This window comes from Seriola aureovittata, chromosome 8, assembly GCF_021018895.1.
Source record: "Seriola aureovittata isolate HTS-2021-v1 ecotype China chromosome 8, ASM2101889v1, whole genome shotgun sequence".
NCBI classification, from domain to species: domain Eukaryota; kingdom Metazoa; phylum Chordata; class Actinopteri; order Carangiformes; family Carangidae; genus Seriola; species Seriola aureovittata.
Window position 1 is genome coordinate 23,288,367 of NC_079371.1, and position 16,056 is coordinate 23,304,422.

The window sequence follows — 16,056 nt, forward strand, 5'->3', positions numbered from 1 at the left end:
TTTCGTACATTTCACTTTGCCATGTACTAGGTTTTGACCTTGTTTCTTTACACCATGCAACTGCATTATTGTTTAGAACACTGTTAACACTGTGGTGCTGTCTTTACTTCAGTCTCTTGAACTTTAAGTTGAGTCTCTTCATGGCTCAAACTGTTTCAATCATTTCAGGACAAATCTAGGCTCATATTAGCACCATTCATGTGGACACAGGCTCAGCAACCACCTATCTACACCAGAGAAAGAACTCTGAGGTAGTGACAACATACACAGCAAAAAAATCCATGTGTCCCCAGACGATCATTGGCACCTGTGCTCCTTTTGAATGCTTTAAAGAAGCATTGATTGATTTTTTTTTGGCATCTCATGGCAACAGAACAAGAAGTAAACACAACACTGACCTGCTGTCACCTTAGAAAGTTGTTCAGGAGATATTTTAATTATTATTAATATTAATATGTTAGGAAAGAAAGAATGAGACAGAAAGGAGAAGTAGGGCAGGACTGTTTTAGTATGGTGTGCAGAGCAGCACATTTCTACCTATGAGACGAAATAGTCACAAATGCACACGGCACATACATGGAGAAGACTCTGTTCCATCCTCTATAACAAGTCCCATACATTTTGTTTTTGGGCGATCTCATTTGCGGCTGACACAGCAGCACACAGAAATACTCCGCAGTCACTGGCACAGCTGACAATAATACCCTCACCATAAGCTGATACATGCTTCAAGATCCAGATACTTCAGTATTCCCCCGGTGTTTAAGTCTTTGCTTCTTTACATGTGTGTATGGTGAAGTGCCACTCTTGAATACAGGACCACACTTTTAAACAATCCCATTACACTTGATGCCTCCCATGGGGGTGGTGGTGGTGGTGGTGGTGGGGGGGGGGGGTGATGGGGGTGGGGGTGGTGTATGTGTTTCTGTGTATTAGTGTCAGGTCTGGTCACACACATATACAGAATATGTTGTGAGCTATAGCCAAGCTGCTTATGGCTTTAGTTTAAAGCATTGTACAAAAACACACACAAAATTGTACACACACAGTTTCATGTTTTCTTCTAGGTAATTACAGTGTTAAGTAATGACGACCCCACAACTCTCATCCTGACCCCCTCTGGAGGTATGTGTCTGTCTGATCCCATGTGTGTGTGTGCGTGCATGTGCCTGTGTGTGAGAGTCCCAAGGGTGCTAGTTAAGTATAGTAAGATAGATTTGACACCCAAGGCATTCAGCAGGAGTCAGGCGAGGAGAGAGAAAGACCTGTTTTTAGTCCTCCTCTCTCCCTTATTTTCTCTTCACTTCGTCTCTCCCAATTCTCTCATACACCCCTCACCTTCCCAATCTTTATCTCTCTGTCTGCATCTATTATTTCCCCCTTGTTCTCCATTTTCGTCTCCTACCGTTTCTGAGCCTGTTTATCTCTCACCACATTCTCCATTTCTCCCTGTCCTTGCTTTTTCTGCATTTCATACATTTACTTCACATTGTGGGCATTCATGCGTCTCTCTTTTCCATTTGGTTTTGAGGTAACAGAGACAATTCATCTCCCCCTCCAGTGCTGTTTTGCTATTCTCTGTTTCTCTTTGTCTCTAGGTTTTTCTGTCTTTCTGTGGGTCGTGGCCTCTGACTCAAACAGGCCTGTTCTCTCTGCTCATCAGATAGAAAGCAAGATACCGCAGGACTGCTGCAAATGTTTTACAAAGGGAGCGGTGCCCTCATGCATTGCCTGCATCTGTGGTGTTGTTCATTGCACTTTCTGGAGATCACCTGTCAAACAGTCCAGTGCTGTGACATCTTCCAACTTTTTCAATTTTACTGGGGAGTGAAGTCAGAAATGATGGTAGTAGCGCTGCTTTATTTCATTCAGCTGTTTCAGAAAATTACCCTAATGTTTGAAATTAAGCTTTGGAGACTCAAGCTTCTACATCTCACATATTCATTAATGACAGTACTCAGTTAATGTCTTAATTAGCTTGGAGGCAGTTCACGTCCAAAAATATTATACTATACTATAATATTATACTGCCATAAAAAGTAGCATCAATTCTTGAGCTGGAGGGGTATTCCTTGTTAGCAGAGAGATAGAATATGTCCCAGGTAACAAGAGCAGACATTATTTTATATTTAGCAAGCCTGAGTAAAACATAAAGCAGTGCTTTTGGGACAACACACTGTGGAAGCTTTGAAACCAGAGGTTCACTTCTTGTTTATGGCTGTCTATTTGAACGTAAATTATAGTTAAGCAAATCAAAAAGACTATTACTTTAGGTAATGTTTAATCCCCTCAATGGTATAGTTTGACAGTTTGGGAAATACACTTGTTTGTTTTATTGCTGAGCGTTAGATAATAAGATTGATACCACTGTCTTATCTTTACACTAATTATGGAGCCAGAGGGCATTAGCCTTGCTTAGTATAAAGACTTGAAGCAGGTGTAAACAGTGAGCCTGGTTCCAAATACTACTAATCTATGAATGTCTAAAGTTCAGTAACTAACATGTTGTATCTTGTTTGTTTAAAGGAGCTATTTGTAGTTTTACTATACTGCAATGTAGCCAACATTAGCATTGATGGCTGTTTACTTAGTAGTCTTGCCAAGTGCTTCAGCTATCATTGTGTTTACAATACAAGAGATTATAATACGCACGCTGAGCAGCGCTACTTCTTCGGGACTGGATGCTACAGTGACACAGTAGCGGACAATAATGAGATGGGCCATACAGGCCGGGGATAGCTGGTTAGCATGCTAACTTCAGTAGAAGATAAGAAGTGATAGAAATAGAGGCAAAACAAAAGGGTTAGTTTTCACAGCTGGAACAGCTCTTAGCGAGTAAAGGAATGAAGTTTGATGCTGAACTCACAATGTCTTTTCTAGACTGGTAAGTAAACAGCTGTTAATGCGCACATTGGCTATGTAGCAATAACTAAACTTACAAATAGCTCCTTTTATGTGTATACATACAGAAATGTAAAAATGAGCCGTAAACTGACTTTTTTCCTGGTGACAAGTAGGTACACTGACTTGGTGTCTTTACATTTCAGTTTGTGAACAGATTATTCATAGCTCAGATTTTGTGTTTATTAGGTATTGTTTTCATTCTAAGGTTAGCATAGCTACAAAAAGTGTTACAAAAGCCACACATTGTTGATAATGATAACTGACCACCATCCTGAAATAATTCAAACTGTTCTTATTATAAGTTTATCTTCTTTTGCAACAGAAAGCAACTATGGTGTGCCACAGGGCTCCGTTGTAGACCCCATATAACATTTCCTGTTCTTCCTTGTAAAGCATTAACTGTTTTTACTTCAGTGCTACATATTTACATTTTGGTTATGATGATGTTAATGATGGTTTCTAGTAGTATAGACAATCAGAGTGATAGAGACAAAATGAAAAATCTGAACCATATGCTGCTGGTTGTTTTATGACTAATTTACCTACTAGCAACTATAATGAGATGGTGCTATGTTGGCAGGTTTTCTCTACATTCGTGACACTTCTTTAATTCTTTCTAACTAATTGGAAAAAGTGGGAAATATGGAGGGAAGGGAAGAGAAAGAGAGAGTAATGTACCTTTCTTCTGCAGAATAGCACTCCCGCTGCGCCTTCCTATATGGTTCTCCACATAACAGGTGTAGTTGGCCAGGTCTGCCTCCTCCACAGCATCAAACATTAAGGACAACTGCACTTCCTTCTCCCCTAAATGCTCCCTCAAGATCCTGGACAAACAAAGAGACATTGATAGTAGTTAAAGACAGCAGAAACTTCTTTGCCCTTAAATTTATTCATTTAAAAACCCTTTAAGGAATAGGAGGTGGAGGATATGAGAAGAGCAGAAAGAACACAAATGTAACATCAGAGGGAAGTGGAGTTTCCACTCTCCCAGATTACTGCTTAAAAAATCAACAAAGAGGAAAAGCAGAGAAGATACAGGAGGAGGATGAAGAATGAGGGAAGAGGAGAGAGAAGCAAACGTGCAAAGCTTAGAGACAGGAGGAGTTCTATGTCTCCCAAATTACTCTTCTAAAAATCCCTGCAAGGAGGAAGAAGATAACAGGAAAGAAGTGAATAGGAAGAGCAGGAGAGCAGTGAAATGAGCAGCAGAGCCGTGTGGAACAGAGCAGATGAAAAAGGAGGACAGAGAGAGCAAGGAGGCATGTGTAGAAAACACTGGCGACAGCTGGAAAAAGCTCCACTCCTTATGGTTAGGTCATACTCCTCAAAAGCCTGCAAGGAGGAGGAGGTGGACGAGGATACTGAACTAATGTTTGGGTCACAATGTGCACCTATAAAGCAGATTTAAGGCCAGATTCAGCCATAACCAGTGATACCTTAGATAATACTGACTGTGCTGGGGTGGCAAATTCAGAGCAGTTAACACAGATGGTCCAGCAGCATCACATTTTCAGAAATTTCTACTAGTCAGCCCTAAAGTGGCCATAATAACAGAGACCTATAACCTATTTTCATTTAAAGGATTTTCATGCATTTAAATTTCATTCATATTTGTATACATTTTTTTTATATGTGAATTATTGAAATCATTTCATATTTTAACTTCTGTTCATATGTGTTGCTGTGATTCATATTAAAATTTTATGTGGGTTTTAAGTCTGTTGGGCTTTTGTCTGTTTTGCTCTCATTATTTGTTTGTGAATTTGAATATCATGTGCTGCTTGCGGTGTAGGTCTGTGGTTGTTTCAGTAATGAAATGGATGGTAAATTCAACAGTCAAATCATGTTTTTTAGTTGAGGGAGCATTTCAGCAACTGACCCAGGCTAAGCCCTGTTTTTAATGATAACAGAGACAGATTTACCTCTTGTGATATGTGGTAATTGAATCAGTCGGTTCTTGAGGTAGCAGTTTCTCATCTTTACCCATTGACTGCTGCTTTACCAGCTGAAATCACAACTGGCAGATTACTAGCTAGCTACTAACGCACCTAAACTCCATCATATGATGATGGTTGCATACATTACATCATGCTAACAAAGTGTAATGCAGGAAAGATTTAGGCTAAAGCTTACAAGTTCCAGGTGAAAAAATGAACATCTTCACCATTTGATGATTCAAAAACAGATCAGTTAGGAGGACAAACAACACTGTGTGTTTCACTTTTATACAAAGATAGGATGTGGGAATGAGTACAAGCTCATTAGCAAAGTCATCTTAGGTAAATATCCCCAAATCCAATAAGGAGTAGCATTGCTAACAGATAAGATTGTATATCACAATTAAGGGAGGTTTAACAGTCAAGTACAATAATGCAAGTCACAGTTGACCATTTCATTTTTCCCCAACCCCTTTGCTATGAACAAAATCTTTCCAGTGGTTAAGAAGGGAAGATTATTTTAAAATCAGCATATTGTGAAATAAACACAGACTCGGAGTTGTCTCAGACTTGTACAGACCCAGTACAAATGGGTGAGGAGTGTGAAGTGAGACAAATCCAGACAGGCTTTTGGAGACTCAAATGGGCGATGACACCAATGTGGAATGCCTTGTTCAAATATAGAAGGCCTTGTGTCTGCAACCAGTGTTGCATTTTTGGATTAAACTGTAATCATGGTGAGAGAGGTCAGAGAGGTTTGATAGACATGCCAGTGTTTGAGAAGAAATATAGCAACATTGGGGTATCTATGGGGTATTACAGTGCAGTACTATAATGCAACTATGAAAATTTGTATTTACTGTTGCCTATACAGTGTATTTCAATAGGTAATGTTGTATATCCACTTGTCCATCATTTAAAAAGTAGCAAAAAGATTACATTTTTAATTTGTCTGATGAAGTGGCTAAAGTCAAAAAAGTCTGCACAGTGCTGACACAAACCTGTTTCTTGTTGTTGTAGTAAGTTGTTGATAGTAAAGCAACCTGTAAAGAGATGTATGCACTATGACAGAGCTACAGTGGAATCCCATAGACATTTACAATTTAGTAAAAAAGAATTAAAGGAGAAGACCACCAGAGGAGAGAGAGAGAGAAAATAAACAACAAAAAAGAGGTAGTTGGTTATCATTAGTTGAGTTGTGCCCGGCTGAGATTCACTGTGTTATGGTGTGGTTTGGTTCAAACCAATAGTCAGCAGGGTTTCTGAAAATAATGAGCTAGTTTAGTGCCAGAGAATAGACCAGACAGGCCACACACTTTTGTAATTCTTCCTCTTCAGAGTAGCCTATGTTCTGATTTAAAAACACAGAAAAAAAAAAACAGTAGTCTAGACTGACCTGCTTCTAAAACACACATGTTTAAACTAGATCAAAGTTGGCACAATACATCCATGTCAAACAGGACAGAGGTAACGTATAGTAAATTCATGTGGTTTTGTTGGTAACTCACCCTGAAAAAGAACCATATCTGTCACTTGAGGCTTTTACCCAAGTGCTTGCATGCATAGAATTTCAACACACACTTTTAGCATGTGTGATCCCTGTGGGAACTGAACTCCTAACCCTCTCAATATAAATGCTCATGACCCATTTAGCAAGAGAGGAGCAGAAAAAGGCAGTGAGTCTTATTAATGTTATGATGGTAAACATTACAGAAAGAATTATGAGGCGAAAAAGGTCAAGTGTTCCTGAAGAAATATACTAGGCTACTGGAATCACCTCTGTGTGTGGTTTTTTCCTTTTTCTTGCTTTCCTTCTCAGCGTATTAGTGGTTTTGAATATGTGCATCACTCTGATGAGTGACACACAATGACTCAGAGCATCAGAGGTCACTGTCAAAAGCAGTGACTTGTTAAAACCCTTGATTAAAAACACGTCACTTCTTCTCTTCCCTTTTCTCACTTCTTCTCTCCCTTTTTTCTCACCCCTCCCCCCGAAACACACACACACACACGCCCACACATGCACGCACACGCACACACACACACACACACACACACACACACACACACACACATTGCATTTCTCTCTCCTCTCACCTCCTTCAATCTCTCTCCAATTTGTAACTCTAATGCTGCTTGATGCCTACTATTAAACACGCTCCTTCCATCTCACTAAATTACACCGGAGTAGTGAATAATGATGTCTTCTGTTCATCTTTGATTGTTTTTATATAACACATAATACCTGAGATCTCCTTATGTCACGCTCATGTAATACTAATGTGATTAAAGACTTAGCAGTTGAATCGGGAACACCACCAACCACACCATTTTTCCTTTGCCACCTGGAAACCTTCCAAAGCATAAATGGAACTGTAATTTACTGTATGAAGTCAAGATTGAAATCAAATTGTTTAATTGCTTATTTATTTTCTGTTGCAGTTTAGTTGTATAGAAACGTAATGCCTGGTGACTTTAATATCCAGGTTGACTGTGCTGAACAAATCCTGGAATTGCTGCACTGCCCTTAACTTCACGTAACATATCAACGCTCAAACATGAACATACTCTGAACCTGGTGTGTGCAACCAACTTAACCACCCACAACCTATCTGCCCACGACCCTGCCATGTCTTGACCACCTGGCCATCTCCACGGACATTGACCACCACCGCATACCAACATCACTTCACTCTTATCCTCCATTCACAACAAAATGTCGTACTCACCTCCTCCTGCATCTGCCTTCCCCACTGAACTCTCCTCCTGTCTTGATCAAGTGGCCTCGATCACTCGGTCAGTTTTGTAAAAGCTTCGTCCTCTCAAACAAAGCACTCCCCAAGGTTCCTTGCTTGGTCCCCTCCTCTTTATCATCTACTAACTTCCTCTAGGTAACCTCATCTAATGACATTGTCTCATCCTCCAGTGTAATGCTGATGACATACAACCTTACATAGCCACCTTTTCCTTCACACACACAACATACATCACTCTCACAAACTGTCTGGATGAAGTAAAAGCATAGATGCAACTTTTTCATATTGAACAGCTCTAAATCAGAAATTATAATCATTGGCCCAAAATGCTTCATAAAATCCACCAATAACTTTTCTTTTTTATTATTCATTCATCTAAAAAATATCATCTGCCTTCAACCTTCTCTGTCATGTTCAGCCTTCAGAAACACTTCAATACTTTTATCATATCCAGACTCGCTTACTGCAACAGCATCCTTATTGGCATGCCCTAATAATCTTCTCAGTAGATTCTCTGCTGCCCATCTCCTGACTCCTGTCTCGCTCTCGTGATCACATCATCCCAGATTCTGTGTAACCCACACTGACTCCTCATCCCCCTTCTGTGTCCAGTTCAAGATCCTCCTCATCACCTGCAAAGCCCTCAATAACATGGCTCCCTCCTACCTCTGTCATCTCCTCCACCATCACACCCCAGCACAAAACCTCTTCTCAAACCTTCTTTCCATCCCCCAGAGGACCAAACGCTGAACGTGGGATGACAGAGCCTTCTCCAGTGCCGCCCCTGTGGACTCTGGAACTTTCTCCCCACGGACATCAAATGTTCTGCCACCTTCCACCACTTTGAAACATCACTCAATACTCACCTTTTTAAAGTAGCTTTGAACTAACTCTCAGCTCTGTCACTGATGCTGATGAGTATGTTTTTTTTTTTTAATCGGTTTCCCTTTTATTGTATTTGTTCCTTTTCCCCACTTATTCTTAATACTGTACCTTTCAAGATACTTTTAACCTATGTAAAGTGTCTTTAAGTGCCTTTAAAAACACTCATATACAAAATGTGTTATTGTTATTATTGATATCATTAAATATATATAAAACAATGCTTCTAAATCATCATTTAGGCGACTAAAACGCCCATGGAAGATTAATGGCACTTTCAGATAAGAGAAAAAAAGGACACATTACCAACTAATAATCTTCGCTGATACAGGTACGAGCTCTTGCTAAAATAACATTAAAACGGTGAGGCTCCTACAGCAGTTGGATTGGACAGCTGATGTGAATTTCAAGCAGGTAAAGAAGCCTCTCCACATCACTAGACATATGGGCCAGTGCAGCCTTCAAGTGAAAATATGAAGCAAGCACTGGCCCTAGTGGAAATATTGTAATCATGAATTCATTGCACATGAACGAACCATGAACTATCATAGCTGAGTTGCAGAAATGTGAAGTAGATGAACAGCAGTGAAGCCGTGTTGGTTGTGCGTTTTTACAAAGAAAAAATACTTGAATACACGATAAGGTGTTTTCATCTTCAGAAGACAGGCGTAGGTTTTCTGTCTGTAACACATATTCACAGGTGGTCACTCTCCCTGGGTGGTGTTATAATAATGAGGTGAGAGTGTCAACAGTTCTCTCACATACTGCAGGGGAACAATTCTCCGTAACTGCAGGTATTCACATCATCATGGAGGCAGCAAGATCGTATTGGATACTGTGGAAACAGACATGGACACCCACAGTCCACAGGCCAGTGCTGCAGCAGGATGCGTGGAGGGAGCTAAACATGGGCAGATTAATGTGCATCACAGCAGGAGTCTGTCTGCTGTAGTGCGATTGTTGAATTTGGAATAACGATGTGATTGGATCAGAGTTGGCCAGAGGACTGCACTGAAAGATTGAGAACTCATCAGGGAAAGGTTAATTTAATACCACAGGGCATGATTAGTTTCAAGTTTAAACACTAACACTCATGCACACTCCCGCTCTCTTTATCTACACCACTGATTTCCTGGGAGTGAACGCTTTCAGATGCCAATAAGTGGCTGAGCAGTTACAGTGACCATCCCTCAGCGCGCCCTCTGAGCTATCCCTAAAGTAACTTCCAGTGCTGTGAAGCTGACCCTGACCTCTGACCAAGCTGTGGAGGGAGCGAGAGAATACGGATGCAAAAGGCCTTCCCTTTAGGCGGGAATAAACATTCACATTATTATTGGTGGGCTGAGCTGATGACATAACATGTGACAGCTCTTTGAGCAGGAGAGAACATTTGGAATAGAGTTTACTTTAAAATGTTATCTAATATCAAGAGCTTTGACCACTTCTAGATCAGGGTGAGGGAAATAGTGCTGATAGTTAAAATCGCAAGAAGAAAAAAAAGCACTTACAATTTTTCTGTGTTATAATGCTATACCTTTTAACAGGATGTTGTATCAGCAGTGACTGTAGAGTAGTATGAGCAGGTTTAGCAATAACATGAAAAGAGAAAAGGCAGTGACAGCTTATTATCACCCATAATTACATTTTGTTGCTAGGTGACATCTAGTGGCTGTAGTAAATTATGACAGGAGCAAAGGGAAAAGTGCAGTGACATATTATATACAGTCTGTGTCAGGAGGAAGTTGGGGTGGATGGATGGGTCAACAAAATACAAGAATTTGACACAGGAGAGCGGTGTCCTTAAACTAGCTGTTTATATTGTAACCACGACAACAAAGACTGTGTAATGTTGAGGAAGTAGGCATACTTATTTCAACCCAAATAACGATCCAAATTATGATCTTTTCCAAAACCTTACCAAGATCTTTTCCTGAATCTAACAAAGTCGTTTTTGTGCTTACTAACACTCCAGATTCTTCAACTTTCCAAACTGCTGCTGTCAATGTGCAACTAGTGCATTCATGAAAAACCAGGGTTTTAATGCTGTACCATGTACCCACACTATGACTATAAAAGTAAAACAGATGCAGGTTTTATTTCATAGACGAGGTGAGGCTGCTTGTGGTAAGATTTCTTTATGGTAATTATTGTTTAAACTTTTTATTCAGTGGTACACTGTGATTTAATCATTAAAAATATGTTGTTTTGACAAAGTAAATTTACATATCCCAGGAGGTGATGGGAAGGGGACTTTCTGATTACTTATTCATTTAAATAAGAACCTCGCACACTGAAGTTGCTTAATTTGTTCCCTCAAATTAGGTACTTGTGTGCTGACATCCAGCTGCTAAGAAAACTTTCAAACACAGGAACATTTTTAAGGAGGTTGGCTCTGTGCTGCCACTTCATTAAAACAAACAAAAAAAATTATGTCCAACTAGGCAGCAACCATTAGTGGTCAGAGGATCACACAGACAAATCTCCAGGTTAGTCAGATTTATTTGGAGGAGAAAATAAAGGTCAACAGTAAAATTATAACCAAAAGGATGCCTGTTGTAAACATATGAACTCACAGCCTAATTTCCTGGTTCAACTTTGACCTTCTGCACTTGCTGTAGTTGCCGTCCACAATTCTGGGTTTCCTATGTAATGAGGGGTTGTCAGTAGTGACATTATGGGTGCACTCCCAATTAGGTGAACTCTAAATAATGTGGTAACTAATCTGGCAAAACTGCAGACATGTTTACAACCTGTTTGACTGTCTGACCACTCATCTCTGTTGCTACATTGGACCTGGACCTTCTTAGTGATGTCGCCACAGTGAAAAACCTGAGCAATTAAACTGGTGGGTTACAGTTTTATCATAACAAATAGAACCGATGGAGAGAACTGGGAAAATAAAACCTAGGTTCAAATAAACCATAGTTTTCCCTTAATGTACAGTATAGTATGTTCTGTACGTCCACAGAACACAGTGCTACTTGCTGATTTTGCAACTGGAGTGGCTCTATAAGTGCATAAATTACATATTTCATTTAGTGACTGCAGCACACCAGTATTAACAAGTGGAGTTTTTAAGTTAGCCCAGATTTATGAGCTCTAATCCTGTAAATCCTGTAAACCTCAAGCCATCTTTACCCCCAGAGCACTTGCAAAGCCTTACAGAGGCAAAGTTATCACAGAGTACTGGGAAAGTGGTTCCTGTGATGTATTATTTGATGTCCTGTGATCATTTAAAAAAAAAAAAAAAAAATTCAACCCCTATAAAGTCTTTATAAAGTTTCTCTCTGACTAAAACAGCAGCTTGGCAGATTGAGTGCTGCTGTACTCATACAGAGGTTTGTGCACATTGTGGAGGTGGAGTGATGTAGATGAAAAAATTTAACAATATTTAAGGTGGTAACATGTATCTGTGTGTGTGTGTGTGTGTGTGTGTGTGTGGTGTGTGTGTGTGTGTGTGTGTTCTGATAGTTTCCATGGTGATCCGGCCAGTTGTTCTAATGATACTCGACGCCGCGCAGACAATCAGGGTTTTCCCAATAGAGACCAGTGTAATTGGTCCCAGCAGGGGAGAAAATGAATTCAATTTAACTTTATTATTAGTATTCAGAATTTTTTAGGAAAGTGAGAGAGAATCTGTCAGAGAACCCTCAATGAGTCATAAATCATATGAGCGCCAGTGTGACACTGTGAGGAGTGCAGCTGGAGTCGAGTCTTTTCAGAAATTAATTAACAATAGAAACCTGCAAACTTGAGAGTGTGTAATTGATACACTCTTGCAGCATTTCATACAAGTGGAGAAAACTCAACAAAAGTAATATTATGTAAAATTAGATGTATGCAGCATTTACTCAACTGTGGTTCATTTTCATGGATGATTAGGGCTACAGTGCTTACATGTGAGTGAGTCAGTATGTACTGTGGATGCTGGTGGATTTACCTGACTTCACTTTCTTTAATGTGTCCCGCTAGTTCTTCCACAAACTTCTCCCCTTTCATCCAGTAGATGATGGGCCGTCTGTTTTCTCCACTGTAGCCAAAAAATGCCTTGCAGTCCAGACTAAGAGGCATACCTGCAACACACAACACAACACTCTTACAACACAAACTACAGCACAATGACAGACAGCAAAATCCTCTCTGCTGTAGCTGTAAAATGAACTGTGGTTCAGTCTTCGGGGGAAACATACAGTAAATACAACACCATGGATGTATTGAAACTGGCATACAACAAAACCAGCAATATTCCACTTTGAGCAAAGAAGTGGCAGTTAATGAAGAAAGCTGGTGTTTTATATTAAGTATTAAAGCTAGTGTCTTATTGCTGCGCAGATGCTTGCAGGAACGCCGGGGAGCCTGCTTCCACCCTCAGCAACCAATGTAGACAGCCGCTACAGGTGGGCCTCAGGGTGGCTGATTGGAGCCTCTTGAATTTGGAAAACTATTAAATTAAAGGCTGAACAGACAATCATGCTGGTGGCAGTGGTCTCATGAATGAAAAAAACAGTTTCCAAACCTGTAATTTATTATGTAGCACTAATCTAACTTCATCAATATTTCAATTTGTGGAGGAAAAATGTGCCAGCGAAGCAGGAAATTACTGATTAAATGGTCAATTCACATAAATAATTCGTTCCTCTCTGACCCACAGTAATGTCTAGCCAATTGAAGTTTTTCCAGGTTCACTGCTCAGACTTTTGCTGCCAACCCACTGCAAGCTGAAGGAAAGGACAGGTTTCACTACATTTTGCCCTTCATAGAAAATAGCGACTTTCAGTGCCAACAGAAATGAAATTGTATTCTCATTCATTGCTGTGGTGAACAGGTGATTTGTGGGAACGCATCCAGAGATGTAGATGTGAACTGTTGTACACACCTCAGTTATTGATGTCACATTTCTATTTTGTGACATCATTGATTGTTGTGTTGCCTGAAATGCAACATGCTTAACAGTTTAGTTGTAAAGTGACCACCTGCAGTGAACGTGAGTCAATGCTAAATTATCATCCATCCATCCATTTTCTGCCCTAATCAAGGGTCGGGTCACGGTGGCAAGTGAAGTAGTCCAGACGTCCCTCTCTCCAGCAACACTTTCCATCTCCTTCGGGGGATCCTTCATTGGTGTATCATCGATTATAATATCATCAGAGTATCAAAATGTTTAGCCTATGCCAGGGTGTTGGAAAGGAGGCTAAGTTATCTTTAAGACTACAAATATACTTTCTGCCATGCTTCAATAGGACATGCTGCCTCCTGCATTAGCCCTGAAAGTTGGCACTGGATGGATGACACTCCTAGGGACGCTCAAGTAAAAAAACTATGTAGCCTAAAATGGGCTATCTTATAAGCTATGTGTGTACTTTATGTGTTGAAAGGGCTGTAGGCAACAGGTTCTGTGACCCAGTACTCATGATATAGTGCTGCTGGAAGAAAGGCTCAACTAATACTAGCAACACACACACACACACACACGTAGTCACACATATGTGTGTAGACTGCATCCATACATGCTCTCGCACAACCTCCTGTTAAGACCTTGAAACCACCACTCTGTGATTACAGCTATCATTGGTGATGATGGAGTATTAATGAGCATTTTAATGAGCGCTACCTCATCAGGCAGTCAATTAGCAGATAATTATGATAGACCTCAGTATTATCATAATGATGGCTCTATCAGCACAGTCAAGAACCACCACTGAATGCTAAAGGTTGTGTATATATCTGTGTGTTTGTTGTCAGAGAAGCACTTGAACCGAATGCTAACACTTAACATATTTACATTTTAGGAATTTACTGTAGCTTTATGCAGCGCGAGTAGGAGATGCAGGTGGTTCTGTGAAGGTTGTGTCCCCGTCCTTGTGTTAGGTAAATCCTCGAAACGATCATTTTCAAAAGGTAAAACATTTCACAAACTGGTTAGGTTGAGTAAACAGCGGGTTTTATCAATTGGTCATGGTGAAATGCAGCTGTTTCATATGGAAATGTCAGATGATTGCTTTATGTTTGGTTCAATTGCATCATTTATTCTGACTGACGGAAAAGGGGAAGACACAAAGGCTTTGACTTCTGTCTGTCTCAAAATTGTAAAATTTAACAAGCTGAGATACAAAGCCTCGTACACTTCTTTCGTTCTCAGCATGTTATGGTGATTAAAATCATCAACTTTGTTTGCACTTGTGTGGCATGAGGGTGTATGTAGCATGGTGTGTGTGTGTGTGTGTGTGTGTGTGTGTGTGTGTGTGTCGATCTCCAGCAATCAGAACACCAGCCTTGAAACCCAGTCTGCAAATCATAGTGTCCTGTCATCGTTTATATCAGGGGCTAAAGCAGCAGGAGGTTTAGAAGAACACTGTTGAAAGCTCAGTGCTGTGTTGTTGTCATCGCTATCAAAGAAAGACTTTGTACAAGTGATTGATGGGAGCTTTCTCAAGTCGGTCCATCATCACTCCACACCTCCGCCGAATGTGATCACACCTAGATGTTGTTTCCTTTGGTGTGAACAGTACTGGGATGACTCAATCTGCCCAATCACAAGTTTGTAAACAAAGGTCACATGACACGAGTCTGATCTGATTCCAGTCTTTGTAACTTTGGTTCAGGCTGACAGACTTGTCTGTGCTCTTTAATGCCGCCTCTCACACATTCATAACACGTACATGCACATAAAGAAGCAGCTGAATGTGAGCATCAGTCCAGACTGTGCTTTGCCCTTAGTTCACTTTCTAATGCTGCTATCCGAGCATGAGGAACTGCTGGTTATCAGACATCAACATCTGTTCCCCTCTGCATGTAAAGCCCTGTGTTTTCAGCTTGTTTTCTTGTTGCTGGCGCAGACCACATACACACTGCAAGAACTCTCACTGCAGTTTTCCATATTTGATTTGTTCTTATCAGTCAGAATTAAACAAATGAAGGAAACAGTCTTCCACTCTAAACATGGCTGATGTAAATGTGATTTTATTACAGTTAACTGCTGCAATGTTTCTAGTGTTTAATATCAGTTCAGATTAATCAAATTAACCTTGATACTCTGAAAGTTTGGGAATTTGAGAAAAAAATGAAGGCCTTGAAAGCTTTTAAAAATAGACACAAATAGACATGGGTCTGTGAGTGCTTGAATTTATATCATATGTGCAAAAAATAGAGATTGAATTGAGGCTATGTGACGTCTACATGTGTGCAGGAGACCACACAGTCTGTCAGCCCTCTCGCTTTTTGTTGCTTATAGAGCCTGCTAATTCTCATTATATAAATTCTTAGTTTTTTAACAGTAATAATCATTGATCCATGTCTCAAAGTATGCTATGTTGTGTCCTTGAATTTGACAGAATTGGGCCCGGAAAGTCATTGAAAAGTCATTGAATTTGATGTTTAGGAAGATGTGGGAACCCTCATTTATTCAAAGTACTGATTCTGTAAGTAAATCTTCATATGCATAGGCATATACAGTTTACATAGATAAACAACATTACACAAATCACAGTACAAGAGACGTGGTGTAACCAAAAAGCATCATGAAGGAAAACGTTGAACCAGTGTTTCATATTTCTCATATTTCTATATCCAAATTATTA

At 40.0% G+C, this 16,056-nt stretch overlaps 1 protein-coding gene across 1 annotated transcript in view; it reads right to left on the minus strand.

Annotated features, from left to right (window-relative positions):
* Nucleotides 1–16,056, minus strand: part of il1rapl2 (interleukin 1 receptor accessory protein-like 2) — a 185,563-nt gene that overhangs the window by 25,337 nt on the left and 144,170 nt on the right. The window contains exons 7-8 of the mRNA XM_056383537.1: nt 12,420–12,552; nt 3,583–3,728 (exon numbers count right to left, since the gene is read on the minus strand). Of these exons, the coding sequence (XP_056239512.1) occupies nt 3,583–3,728; nt 12,420–12,552 (279 nt within the window). The remainder of the gene's footprint in view (nt 1–3,582; nt 3,729–12,419; nt 12,553–16,056) is intronic.